Source organism: Phocoena phocoena, chromosome 14 (assembly GCF_963924675.1).
Source record: "Phocoena phocoena chromosome 14, mPhoPho1.1, whole genome shotgun sequence".
In the NCBI taxonomy this organism is placed as follows: Eukaryota; Metazoa; Chordata; class Mammalia; order Artiodactyla; family Phocoenidae; genus Phocoena; species Phocoena phocoena.
This window is the reverse complement of record NC_089232.1, coordinates 12,115,115-12,130,217: the sequence shown is the minus strand read 5'-3', so window position 1 is coordinate 12,130,217 and position 15,103 is coordinate 12,115,115. Positions and strand designations below refer to the sequence as shown.

The 15,103-nt window shown below is 45.0% G+C and overlaps 1 protein-coding gene across 1 annotated transcript; it reads right to left on the bottom strand.

Annotated features, from left to right (window-relative positions):
* Positions 1-659: 659 nt before the first annotated feature.
* On the bottom strand, positions 660-4,901 carry IL36G (interleukin 36 gamma). Its single transcript, XM_065891636.1, has 3 exons — positions 4,796-4,901; positions 3,952-4,091; positions 660-878 (listed from the first exon to the last, which is right to left on the bottom strand). Exons 1-3 carry the CDS (start codon positions 4,899-4,901, stop codon positions 660-662), a joined length of 465 nt encoding a protein of 154 aa, XP_065747708.1.
* Positions 4,902-15,103: the final 10,202 nt, after the last annotated feature.

The window sequence follows — 15,103 nt, the reverse complement described above, 5'->3', positions numbered from 1 at the left end:
AGACTTACCCACTGCGGTGTCCTTATTCCATCACTCTTGGTAATTTCAGATTACTCCTTGTTTCCTATTTCATTTTGTAACTGTTTTAGCTTTCTTATCGTATAAACGCGTGGAGTTTATATTTGGTTTTATGGTAACAGATTATTAGAATTAGACATAAGTAATTTAATGAAGAATTGGTTTTCTTTACAAGTTCCTAACCCTTAAAAGGATATATTACACCCCTCACAATATACTGGAAACATAGAGAGATTATGGGAAACGTAATCCCGTTAGGAAAGGAAACAAAGCGAAACAAAAACAAAGCTCAGCTCCATGCTAGTCCCAGGATCTTGGGTAAGACGGGTGAACTCTGAATTCATGGTCCTTCATAACCACCCCTGGGACAGGTGTTTTCTGGGTCCCGATGTCCGTGTACAGATGGCTTGAGAGATGTACAGTTTCAGCTTGAAAGGAGAGCCACACGTCACCGCCTCCCTCCTGCTTTCGAGCCCACATTCTATTCCTTGGATGCCACGAGGTCATTGCTTCTTCTCCGTTCATAAAATAAGATGAGAACAGGGCCAAGCCCACCTCTCAGCATCAATGTGCAATGACGCTGAGATAATCCAGATGAAGACACGCTGAGAACGAGAAACTATAAGACCAAGCTGCCACCTCTAGGCTGAGTTAAATAAGTCTATACGGAAGGCAGTAGTGTGCATTTTCCCCAGGTTCGAAGTGAGAAAGATGGGCTGGCCTTTCTCGGAGGAGGAGGCGATGAACCAGCCAGGAAAGGCCACGGACTCAAAGGTGGAGGTACTGCCTGTCTGGCTACGGTAGAAAAGGAAGGGCTTCATGGGCTCAGGTCGGTTGTACAGATCCAGTATATCCTGGTCCTGAAATGGGACAGAAAATGCCAGAAGGAGAAGCACAGGCTGTTTGAGTAGTTCAACATTACTTGTACACAACATGTAAATGTTCCGAAGTTTGAGCAACCCTATCCATCTATTAGAGCAAACCAAGAAAAGCCCATTTCAAAGGAACAGCAGAGTGAACACACGTGAAATTTCACCTTCCTGCCCCCCACCCTCAACTCCAGAGATGGCATGGAGTGACACAAGACACAGGTTCATGAACAAGTGGCCACCCTTGAATGACAAATTGGAACTCTCCCCGCACAAGAGGCTGCGGGGACCACCCCACCCCCAGGAAAAGGAAGGAAATGCAAATTTGCTGCAGGAAGCCAAGGTCTTCCCTCACCAAAGCTGCATCCGTGAGAGCCCCCCTCCCGCAGGAACCACTGCTCTGGCAAAGGACCGCCAGGGCAGGGGTGTTTGGGTTTCCAATTAATTGCCAAACATATGAGAAAGGTCAGAGCCACGAAAAAGGCACAAGAGGGTCTAACAAATCAAAGGACTTGCACTCAAAAAAGCAAAGTATATAGAACAATCAGAAAAGGTTTCTATATTGTATATAGAAGTATATTTGTGGATGTATATGTTTATATATTCACATATCATTCTACTTAGGTAAGATAAGTATTTCTAAGTAAATTGCATTATGTCCAAGATTCCCCAAAGAGACACAGGAATGGTCCATAATTCAGCCACATTCCACCCTGAGTAGGGGGAATTCTTCCAAAAGATTCCTTTATTCAGTTAATAACTTCCAGTTAATCTAGCCAATTCTTTGGGCAGCCAAAAACCTAGGATTCATCCTTGATATTGCTTTCTTAGATCCCTCCACATTTAATCCAGCAGCAAGGCCTGTGAGCCCTACTTCCAAAATCTTTCCTGAACTGAACCACTTCTCACTCCCTCCCCTACACCTGCTCCATCCTTACCACCCATTCTCCACAAAGCAGTTGAGTTAACTGTAAACTGAAATAATTGAATAAATAAGATCACGTTACCTTCCGGCTTAAATGTCTTGAATGATTTTCTAATTATCACAAAATTCAAAGTCTTAACAAAGCCTGCAGGGTCAACACCATGCAGCTCTTGCTTACAGAGCTGAAAATGTACTGTTCGGTCCTCATCTTCTTAATCACACTCCACATTCACTCTGTCAGCAAAGCCCATTGACTCAACTGAAAATATTTCCAGAATCTGACCGTTTTCTTCCTACCTCCATGCTATCCCCATATCTATCAGATCACACCTGGATCACCTCAAAGCCTCCAACAGGACTCTCCCCTTTGCCCTTCACACGCGGCTATCAAGTAGCGGACAAAATAATCCCTGGTGGTCCAGTGGTTAAGAATCTGTCTTACAATGCAGGACATGCCAGTTGGATTCCTGGTCGGGGAACTAAGATTTCATGTGCCGCAGGGCAACGAAGGCCGCACACGGCAACTACTGAGCCTGCGGGCCACAACTAAACAGCACATGCACAGCAACTACTGGGTCCGGGCGCTCTGGAGCTTACGCGCCACAACAAAGAGCCCTCATGCTGCAACGAATGATCCCGCATGCCGCAACTAAGACCCAATGCATCCAATAAATAAGTAAGTAAATAAATAAATAATTTTTTTAAAAACCATATGTCCGTTCATGTCACTCTTCTATTCAAAACGTTCTAGCAATTTGAATTGACTGAACCTGCCCTCACTGGACACTGCTGGCTCACTCCTTTGCCTCCTCTCCCATCTGCTAAAATCTCACCTTTGCGATAATGCCTGCTATACTATTTACCACACAGCCAGACCCCATCTGTTACTGGCACTGCCAGTCTCTTAATCCGGCTCTAATCGTTCTTTCCCAGGAGACATAACACCCTTTCACACGCCACAGATTTACCCATGATTATACTTCTTGTGGACCATTTCTCCTCTCCCACTAGAATGCAAGCCCCAGGAGGGCAGGACTCTTGCCATTCTGTGCACTGATGATTCACAAATGCCCACAACAGTGCTGGAGGCCAGTAAGAACACACACATTTGCTGACTTGGATTATACTGAGTTGAATTAAATTGAATTGCAGTAAACAGAAGTTTCAGAAACAAGTTTTTACTAACAGGCAGTTATAAAGAAGAAAAATGCAAAACCAACTAGAGAGCTTGAGAATTAGCATAGTAAAGACTGAAATTTCATAAAAACAGAATAGAAAGATAATTTAGCGTGTGAATTAAAAGGTAATCAGGACCTGGGATGTTGAACCAACGAGTTCTCCCAGAATGCAACATGAAAAAAAAAGGACAGAAAGTATGAGAAATTAGGTGAGATATTGAAGTGAGATCTCAAAGTTCCAATAAGTGATGAATAGGAATTCGAAAAGCAGAGGGGAGGCAGAATGAAGGAGAGAATATATTTGAATAAACATTCATGGAGACATGGATGGACCTAGAGTCTGTCATAGACAGTGAAGTAAGCCAGAAAGAGGAAAACAAATATTGTATATTAACTCATGTATGTGGAATCTAGAAAAATGGTACAGATGAACCTATTGGCAGGGCAGGAATAGAGATGCAGATGTGGGGAATGGATATGTGGACACGGGGGGTGGGATGTATTGGGAGATTGGGATTGACGTATGTGCACTGCCATGTGTAGAACAGATAGCTAGTGGGAACGTGCTGTATAACACAGGGAGCTCAGCTCGGTGCTCTGTGGTGACCTAGATGGGTGGGACGGGGGGTGGGGTGGGAGGGAGGCCCAAGAGGAAGGGGATATATGTATACACATAGGTGATTCACTTCGTTGTACAGCAGAAACTAACACAACATTGTAGAGCAGCTATACCCCAATTAAAACAAACAAACAAACAACGGCTAGAATGTCTCAATATTCAAGAAAGACGAGCCCTCAACTAGCGAGGGGTGCAGGCACATTATTCTAACGGAGGAAGGGAGAAGTATGCTTAAGGACAGGACGATATTTCTTTTTTACTTATAAAATTAGATTTCCTAACAAATCAACTTCTCAGAAAAGAAATTGAGGTTTTTCTACATTATTTTCCTCAGTCACTCACCTTCAGCTGCAATTTGGGCTGTCCTCTGGCGTCCTCACAACACAGACACATTTCTGGATCCTTTATTCCCAAATAAATGGGAATCCTTCTGTCTTCCTCAACAGAGCCTGGATTCTTGCACGGCATAATAGTGACAATGACTGTTAGATAAGAGGGGATATGGTGTCAGTGCCCCTTTGGAAGGCAGCTATGTTCACCACATACCACCAACGCACACAGTCCGTGCCCTTTGGAAGTCAGGAAAGACCAGGATCTTCCAGGTAAGGCTGGAAGAGATCTTAAGAGTACAGTCCCTACTACCCCAGACCCACAAAATGGCCAGCCTCATATTCATTCATTCATTCTCACCAAGCACCAATCACTGCCCTAAGAAATGGAGCAAACACAAAGAGTTAATCAGAGGGCAGACCCCACCCTTGAGATTTTCACACCTCTGCTTGAACACCTGGAGGTGAGAAGCTCCAACCCCAAGCAACCCCCCTGAGCCTTGGAGAGCCCTGTTCATTGACAAGTATTGCCTAATGTCACGTTGAAATCTGCCTTCCTGTGCTATCCAACCAGTTAGTCCTCTTAGGACACCAGAAGTCTGGCAGAACAAGCCACTCCTCTTCCCTAAGACAGGCCTTCAGATCACTGCTCCCCAGAACGCCGCTCCACTCTCTCTGCTCTCTTTGCCCTGGTCCAAGACACTCCTTCCCAGGCTGGTGTGGAATTCTTCCCCCTCCAGGTGAGCCCTGTTATAAAGCCACACTTTTAACAAAAGGCTGGATACCAGTATCCCAGCCGCAATGATGTGTGGGGGATCACATCACAAAGATCAACCACGTGGTGACCTCTCACCTACCTGGAGTCACACTGTTGTTCAATGGAGCTATCACGAGGGTCCGGCCCTTAAGGATCCACGCCTGCTGATTCGAGTCAAAGAATTCTCCAATCTCAGGTGAATCCATCACTATTTAAATAGAAAAGAATAATGAAGAAACATGATTAAGGTTGCTTTATCAGATGCTAGGCGAAAGATTATCTACTCCAGGCCTTTCAGGAAGGACGGTTCAGGGTTTACACATCAAAACTGGCAGCTCTCACATGGCCCATCAGCTCAGCCTTTCTTTCCAGTAAAACTATGAGCTCTGGTGAGGAGGACAAGCCTGTAACTGGTCTAAGAGTTAGACCGTTAATGAGTTAAACCCTCATCCCCATAAGTACACATGTGTCAAGGCCCAGCTACTAACTTTGCCAGCCACTTTGTATTTGGCCCAAGGCTAGATCTAGAGCTGCAGCAGTGAAAAAGAAATGGTCCACACTCTCGCGGTCCAGTGGGAGATGGACAGCATTTGGTGGTAAGGTCCATATACAGGGAGGGGCAGAGAAGGCTGGGGTGTCCAGAAGAGACAGGCATGAGTGTCCCCAGCCTCCAGACCCCATCCCAACATTACTTGTTATATAGGGTAGTCCAGAGTCTTCCATAATTGCTGCCGTAGCGGGGTTGTCTCGGCACCTGTGAGGACATTGATAGGAGATCTGAGTCTCAGGAGGCATTTCCAGACCCTCCCAAGGATACTGGTTTTTAAGGTCCTGATTCTGGGCAGGGAGCTGGGAAGCCTGGCCTGATACCAAGCACTCGTCAGAAGATCTAGGCCACCTCCTGGGACAAAACTTCAGGGCAACCTTAGGGAGGGGTATCAAGCAGAAGCTTCCTCCACCCAGAGATCCAGCCAGGGACAGTGTCCCCCTAGGGGTTCCAAGGCCAGGCATGACTTTTGACCTTCAATACCCTACAGTTCCCTGCTGTCTGTGCCTTCTCCTCCCAGCAGCCCTCCCCACTCCCACTGGCAAATTTGTCTGCCTGGGAACAGGGGAGGGACCCGAGCCAAGGCAACTCTGCCAGGATCCTAGCAGCTCCCCAAGTAAGAAGCAGCCAGCTCCGCACAGGACAAGACATGGACCCAGCCTGGTGTGGCTCCAGCCCTAAAGCACAGAAAAGAGAGATGCATAAGAATCAAAGGACCTTCCAGCCATCCGCTGGCAAGAACCTTTATCAAAAGTGCAGGGGACTGAATCGCAGCTCAAGCAGCTCCCGAGAGCAGTGACGGGCTCTGGTGGAGTGGGGAACACTTATCTGGAGAGCATAGGGAGGTGCCAGCTTCCTCAGCGGGGCGTGACAATCTTACGACATGAAAGAAGAAGGCCAGATCCTCCTGCCAGAAGATCCGGTGAGGCTCAGATGAAGAAATCACAGCATGAGTATGAGGACCTGTCTGGGCTCCCTGAGAAGTAAGCACCAAGCCAAGCCCCACCAACAGGGTTAATGACAGACCCTGGGTTTCTCAGGAAGGGGAGACTGAGGGACTTCCCCAGATCCCAGTTCCCCTGCTGTGTCACTCTGGAGCTAGAACTGGACATGCAGGCTCTAAGTGAAGGGAATCCGTCACCTGGGCCCAGGAAGCTTGCTCACTGCCGTCTCACTAAGAGAGTCCTGTGACGGCAAAATTAGCTGTGGGCTCAGGCAGGAGCCATATGGCGTTTCTGGCCACCCAACTGTTCCACTTCGGTCTGCCCGTGAGTGGAGGGTTAGGCTAAAAGCCCCTCCCCCACTCTTTCAGCCCCTCAGAGATGCGCCTCTATCCTCTTGGGAGCCACAGGCATTGAGCAACACACCCTTAACTGAGATAATCCTGGTCCCTGCTACCCCCAAATAGAGTGGACTCCCGACCAGCCCGAGGACTAACGAGGTAAGTAGTGATTTCTCCAAAAACTGAGCCCCAGTTGCCAACTTATCCTTCACCCTCTGCTCCAGTAACGCAGGCCATTTGTACGTTCTCAACAAATGGTAAGTTATTTTTCTATATGTTTGTTACACACACACACACACACACACACACACACACACACACACAATCTGCTGAGGTCCCGCATAAAAATTTTCTGAGACGAGTTAACTTGACTGAGGTGAGTTTCAGGAGGCAGATTAGAAGCACCTACAGCTTCATATTGACCTGGGAAAAAAAGCGCAAAGAATAAGACAGAACCTTCCAGGCAAGCACCTCCATGAGCCCCTCTTCCCAACCTTGAAAAGAGTCTCCTTGCTCAGCCTCTCACACATTTCACCCCCATCTCCTTTTTGGCCTTAGAGGGACATAGTCTTTTCCTGTTGAGGCCCCAGTCCCATCACTTGTGGTTTCTAGAGTGCAGTTAGGAATTTAGACACTTCTGTTCAAAGCCAAGCTCAGCCCCATCGTCACCCCTTGAGTCCCCTCCGCCCAGCTGAAGAGTCTCTCCATTATGCGTCAGTCAACATATCCCCTTTCTTGGGATGCTTACCACAAAACAGCATCGAAAAGGCTCCATCTTCTGGCCCCCAAATTCCTTAGGTCTCTGTTTCAATCAGGATCCAGTCTGGAAAGCAGAACCCAAACAAGGAATTGCAAACAAAGGGAATTGAACACAAGAAACTGGTAACACACATGTTAGAAGGCTGGAGAGTAAAAAGGATGCCCGAGGTATCCCAGATAGCACCCAATGTGGGAAGGAATCAAGAGGAAACAGAAGAATCTAGAAGCTCAAAGGAGGAAACTTGTAGGACTGATACTTAGACCTCAGGACGGGTTCCTCTGCTGAACTGATGCTCAGACCTGTGAAAAGACAGAGTGTAATCCGCTGGGCACATGAACCGCAAAGGTGGAGATGAGGCGTCAGCCCTGGAGATGCTCCGAGGGCCCAAGGGACCCAACGCAGACAGCTGTATTTCCATTGATTCAAAAGCCTTTGGCAGCAGGTTGGTGCCATCACATGCAAGAAAGTAATAGTCACTTAAAGAAGACGGAGGTCATTATGACATTTTACAATGGCTGTGGGACCTGGGGAGAGACGGTGTTTTCTATTCACTTCTTCAGCAGGCTTTATTTGTCTGTCCTCCCAGGCTGATTAATAGCAGGGCTGACTTTTTATTTTCAGTTCTGAGCAAGTTTTGACTCTCAGATTCTGACCTTTTTCGGAGGGGATGGGCCTGAGGGGGGAAAAAAAGTTGACGCTAAGATCTACTATTAATAGTTTTGTTACTTTTCACCTGAGTTGGTAAATTATTTAATGGAAGAGTACATGTAAAACTGGCGAATTCTGAATAAGGCTTGTATTTCAGTTAATATATCAATGTCAATTTCCAGGGTTGTGACAATGTACTGCAGCTGGGTAAAATAAAATAATACAATGTATATTTTTTAAAGCTTTTGGGGAAAAAAAGGCGGGGGGGGGGGATTCCCTGGCTGTCCAGTGGTTAGGACCCCACACTCTCAGTGCCGAGGGCAAGGGTTCAATCCCTGGTCGGGAAACTAGGATGCAAGGAAGGAAGGAAGGAAGGAAGAAAAGCTTTGGTGTATAGCTTGGATTTTCCATGCCCAGATAAAGATTGCAAAAGCCTACGTATGATGGTGACATGTGTCTTCTTTAGCCTCAGCCTCTTTTTCCACTTGATCTTGACGTTTTCCTGGCTCCCCAACATTCAGAGAAACCAGCATTCCCAGAATTATCAGCCATCTGCATCCATTCTAAAGTGCCCAGTTTCAACTTTAGTGTGAATGAGTACCAGAGAAATGAGAAGGAATAGTACTGATGATGGTAAGAAGGAAGAACTGAGCCACTGGGGTGCGTAACTGAAGAGCAGAGAGCCCATCTACTAAAGAAATGGACCAGAACTTTTGTCTTAGAGCAGAATGGATGATTACACGATTCCTTAGCTCTATTTGAGAAGACTGTTAATATTCACGCTGATTATAAGAAGTAAAGAATGTGGTTTATAAACATAACCCAGTTTGCCAGATTCCATTAATGTTTTATTGTCACCTAGAACAATGAAAATTATGCACATTGTTAAGTGTGGCTTGAATTGAACTCAAGTAAGTATTCATAAAGCCAAAGGTCCTAGACACGCAAATAATTTGAAGAGATCACTAAGTGATCACTAAGTCCAGATTCCAATTTCCAAGTTCTAAGATAGCATCATCCACCCTTGTTTGGTAACAAGTCCCACCAGTCTGCTCACTTAACATGTCCATCGTCTTAATAAGTCGAGGAAACATCAATGGAAACCAGCTAGAATAAGAGAGCTTGATCATTCACGACCACTGGAATCTCTAGATCTCTTCACAGTCTCCGCAATGACTTATTCATGTAACCAAGTTGACAATCACAAGTAATAAAGCATGAAGCAGTAGAGGTTATCTGGCCCCCACAGTTGACCAATACACAGAACCAAATTCATGGTATCCGTAGAACTAGGCTTAATCCAGGGCTCTCTGCTGCAGTGTTCACCAGTGCCCTTGGGGTCCCTAAGAGGACCAAAGCCACTGTAGCTTCGATTCTATCATAGCTACCTTCAGGCAGGACTGGCAGCCTGGGCTGGGTATTGCTACTGGAAAAAAACTGGCACTCACCTTGGATCAACTAATGGGGCAACATAATATGTATCATGAACCACAAAGAAGAGCAAGGAGCCTTTGGTACTCTAGTCGATTTGGGAAAATACCAAGGAAATGCCCAGGGCAGCCTCTGCAGTACACACTTTACCCAACGTGCGTGGGATGATGTAGTTGAACTTGCCCAAACCTCTGCTCCTCCAAACAGCCCAAGCCCATTGTCTAAGACTTGCATCCCTGTGGGCTGACCTATCACATCTCCCCAAAGCTAGTTTCTCCATGAAACCCCAGGTTTTAGGAGTTGGGCCAAGATGCTACTTAACAACTTCCTCTCTCTCATGAAAATGAAGGACAAATGAACAAAAATAACTTCCAAACTACTCACCAAAATGGCAGAAATAAGTAGAAGCATTAAAAGCACTAAGACAGGGCTTCCCTGGTGGCGCAGTGGTTGAGAGTCCGCCTGCCGAGGCAGGGGACACGGGTTCGTGCCCCGGTCCAGGAAGATCCCACATGCCGCGGAGCGGCTGGGCCCGTGAGCCATGGCCGCTGAGCCTGCGCGTCCGTAGCCTGTGCTCCACAACGGGAGAGGCCACAACAGTGAGAGGCCTGCGTACCGCAAAAAAAAAAAAAAAAAAAAAAGCACTAAGACAAAAGAACCAACTACACAGGACAAACATAAAGGGGTATTTTTCTAAATTTAAAACAGCTATTGACCAAGTTGTACACTTACGATGTGCAACCAAAAAATAAAAAGCAAACAGTAAAACTTTAATGGGACAGCTTGTGGTACAACACTTAAGGAAAGGTTTAAGGTTAAACGCCTGAAGTTTGAAATTCCCATACAAAGAGTAAGTTTAGCCTTTGCCCAATGATCACACAAAATGCAAAGCCATGAGAGAAAAGATGGTAAGTTGATCATCATCAAAATTTTAGAATTTGGGGCAAACTTGGACAAAACACTTTATCTTTATCAAAACACTTATCTTTTAACTTGGAAGAAAGTTAAAAGATAAGGTACCTTTGGGGCTTCCCTGGTGGCACAATGGTTAAGACTCTGCCTGCCAATGCAGGGGACACGGGTAAGATCCCTGGTCCAGGAAGATCCCACATGCTCACAACTAATCCACGAGCCACAACTACTGAAGCCCGCGTGCCTAGAGCCCACGCTCCACAGCAAGAGGAGCCACCGCAATGAGAAGCCCGTGAACCACAACAAAGAGTAGACCCCGCTATCCGCAACTAGAAAAAGCCCGCGCACAGCAGTGAAGACGCAGCACAGACAAAAAAAAAAAAGTAAAATTAATTAATTAATCAATTTAAAATTTTTTAAAAAGATAAGGTACCTGGGAGAAAATATATGCAACACGTCTAACAAGCTAGCAATTAATATTCAAAGTTTTTAAATTGTTCCTACTAATCAAAAAGAAAAATGCAAATAATTCTATAGGAAAAATGAGTGACAGATGTAAAAAGCATTTCACTGAGAAGAAAATGTAAATATCCAGTAAGTAGAAGTAATTATAGTTAACCATACCAGTAATTAGCAAGATGCTAATCAAAGCAATAATGAAATTCAGTTTCCACCCATCAGGAAGGCACAAATTAAATAGATAATAGGCAATGGTGTGAGGAAACAGATTCACTCACTGGATGATGGATGGATGTGTGAATCAGTGCAGCCTTTTTGGAAAGCAATTCCTCAGAAATTTAAAAGGTTTGTACCCTTGACCCATCAATTCTACTTATGATAATCTATTGGTTAAGTTACCTTCAGCTTCAAAAGCTAGAAAAACCCAATTCAAAGTGGTTAAAACAATAAAAATACTTACTAGAGCACATGATTGAAAGCCCAGGAGTAGTGTAGGATCATGGTTGCTGATGTGATAGTTCTATGATGTCAGCAAGGATCAGCATTTTTTTAATTCTCTCTGAACTGACTTACATAACATAGGGCCAGTTTCCTTCAAGGCTGTAAGATAATTGCCTTTGACGATCAGAAGTGCACGCTCATTCATTTATATCCTGCAAGGAAAAGAATGTCTCTCCCTCATCAAATTCTTTCAAGAATGTTTGGGTTGGGCTTCCCTGGTGGCGCAGTGGTTGAGAATCTGCCTGCTAATGCGGGGGACACGGGTTCGAGCCCTGGTCTGGGAGGATCCCCTATGCCACGGAGCAACTAGGCCTGTGAGCCACAACTACTGAACCTGCGGGTCTGGAGCCTGTGCTCCGCAACAAGAGAGGCCACGGTAGTGAGAGGCCCGCGCACCGCGATGAAGAGTGGCCTCCGCTTTGCCACAACTAGAGAAAGCCCTCGCGCAGAAACGAAGACCCAACACAGCAAAAATTAATTAATTAATAAACTCCTACCCCCAACATCTAAAAAAAAAAAAAGAATTTTAATGTTTGGGTCAACTTGGGAGCCATGCTGTGTCAATCAGGTTCTAACAAGCAACATAGGACGCATTCAAATTTAGCAATTTCAAGTAAACGTAATGCAGTTATTTACAAAGATGTGGGCAGAGTACAGTGAAATCCCAAGGCATAGTGCAGAACCCCAGGGCTGCTAACAGTAGGACACACCCTTTACCACCCATAGGCTTGAAGGGACAAGAGGAGGAAATGATTACCAGAACCCACAGAGAGGGCTTTGTGGAGAGGGCCATTTAGTAGGAGTTATGACCTTTGTCAAGAAAATGTCAGGCGAATTTGAAGCAACATGGATAGAGCTAGAGATGATCATACTAAGTGAAGTAAATCAGACAGAGAAAGACAAATATCATATGACATCGCCTATATGTGGAATCATAAGAAAAAAGATACAAATGAACATAGTTATAAAACAAATAGACTCACAGACATAGAAAACAAACTTATGGTTACCAAAGGGGAGAGGGGGGAGGGATAAATTAGGAGGCTGGGATTAACAGATACACACTACGATATATAAAATAGATAGACAACAAGGACCCTATGCATAGCACAGGGAACTATATTTCAATACCTTGTAATAACCTATAGTGGAAAAAAATCTGAAAAAGAATATATATGTGTGTGTGTGTATGTGTAACGGAATCACTTTGCTGTACTCCTGAAACTAACACAACATTGTAAATCCACTATACTTCAGTTTTTTAAAAAAAGTCAGGCCGGGTGACCCCAGAAGGGAGGAACCAGGGAATAGATACCCTGACCTCACCCCTTCCCACCATCCAATTTCTTTCCAGTGTCTCTTGAGGGGTAATAGAAGTCATCCAGCATCATCCCAGTCTTCCATCCCTCTGGGTCATGGTCTTCCTCCAGGGGTGAGAAATCTGTATTCTCTATCCGAAGTGAAATATAAAAAATTATCAGCTTCTGAATCATCACAAGTTAGGTCAATGTGGTCATACCCACAACTGAAACTCCTTTTTTAAAATAATTAATTAATTAATTAAATTTATTTTTGGACACGTTAGGTCTTTGTTGCTGCACGTGGGCTTTCTCCAGTTGCAGCGAGCAGGGGCTACTCTTCGTTGCGGTGCGCGGGCTTCCCATTGCGGTGGCTTCTCTTGTTGCAGAGCACGGGCTCTGTAGTTGTGGCACGCAGGTTCAGTAGTTGTGGCTCGCGGGCTCTAGAGTGCAGGCTCAGTAGTTGTGGCGCACTGGCTCAGTTGCTCCACGGCATGTGGGATCTTCCAGGACCAGGGCTCAAACCCATGTCCGCTGCATTGGCAGGTGGATTCTTAACCACTATGCCACCAGGGGAGTCCCTGAAGCTCTTTTTTAAGCCATTCCCAGTGTTATTCATATAGGGGGTTAGAGGAAAAGGCAGGAGTGGGGAAGAAAAAGTTAAGCAGTCAACTGATGCACTCCTTGAATCCATAGCTACTCACTAGGTCTAATTTGGTAAACATGTTGCCTTCTTCCACCACTCATTCCATGTTCCCCCTACCCTCTACCAGTACCTCGGCTGATGTGCTCCTTCACCGTGAGGGTGAATCGAGCCTTCATTTCTGTGGAATCAGAGTCCTTTGTGTTCTTCTTTATTCGGTGCTGCAGTTTTCCGTTGACTAAAGCTACTGGGCAAGGGACTAATAAGACATGTAACAAGACATGCTCCAGGAAACCCCTTAGATTCCAGACATAATCCTGTTTACCCTCACTGAGTACCAGCAGTCCAGTTTTCCCAGAGTAATCAGGATCAATCACCCTAACCAGTAAGGTGACTCCTTTCTTCCTGTTTATTCAGTGACAAGAGGAGCCTAAATGGTCGGGAGCAATCTTGGCTTCTAATTCCTCAGATCTCGTTTCCTCAGATCCATGTTTGTTGGACAGCCTAACGTCAGAATTTAGGTGTCAGAGATCACACAAACATTTACTCCTTCTAAAACTGGAGACCACAATGGCCTTCCAGCCTCCTTCACAGTAATGATATGCCGATGACATGGAGATGATACACGCAAGTCTAAAGGCAAGAAAGAAAGTATTTAAAGTTAAAGAACAGGGGAGGACCTTCAAGATGGTGGAGGAGTAAGACGTGGAGATCACCTTCCTCCCCACAAATACATCAGAAACACATCTACATGTGGAACAACTCCTACAGAACACCTACTGAACACCGGCAGAAGACCTCAGACGTCCCAAAAGATATATATTTTTTTTCCTTTTTCTCTTTCTGTGAGTGTGTATGTGTATGCTTCTTTGTGTGATTTTGTCTGTATAGCTTTGCTTTTACCATTTGTCCTAGGGTTTTCTCTGTCTGTTTTTTTTTCTTTTTTTGTATACTTTTTAGCGCTTGTTATCATTGGTGAATTTGTTTTTGGTTTGGTTGCTCTCTTCTTTCTTTCTTTCTTTGTTTTTTTATAGTACTTTTTAAATGTTTTTATTTTTCAATTTAATTATTTTATTTTATTTTACTTTATTTTTTTCTCCCTTTTCTTCTGAGCCATGTGGCTGACAGGGCCTTGGTGCTGTGCCTCTGAGGTGGGAGAGGTGAGCTCAGGACATCGGTCCAGCAGAGACCTCCTGGCTCCACATAATATCAAAGAGCGAAAGCTCTCCCAGAGATCTCCATCTTAATGCTAAAACCAAGCTCCACTCAATGACCAGCAAACTGCAGTGTTGGACACCCATGCCAAACAACTAGCAAGACAGGAACACAACCCCGCCTATTAGCAGAGAGGCTGCCTAAAATCATAATAAGGTCACAGGCACCCCAAAACACACCCCCAGACGCGGTCCTGCCCACCAGAAAGACGAGATCCAGTCTCATCCACCAGAACACAGGCACCAGTCCCCTCCACCAGGAAGCCTTCACACCCACAGAACCAACCTTACCCAATGGGGGCAGACACCAAAAACAACAGGAACTACGAACCTGCAGCCTGTGGAAAGGAGACCCCAAACACAGTAAGTTAAGCAAAATGAGAAGACAGAGAACACACAGCAGATGAAGGAGCAAGGTGAAAACCCACCAGACCTAACAAATGAAGAGGAAATAGGCAGTCTACCTGAAAAAGAATTCAGAGTAATGATAGTAGATGATCCAAAATCTTGGAAACAGAATGGAGAAAATACAAGAAACGTTTAACAAGGACCTAGAAGAACTAAAGAGCAAACAAACAATGATGAACAACGCAGTAAATGAAATTAAAAATTCTCTAGAAGGAATCAATTGAGTAACTGAGGCAGAAGAACAGATAAGTGACCTGGAAGATAAAATAGTGGAAATAACTACCACAGAACAGAATAAAGAAAAA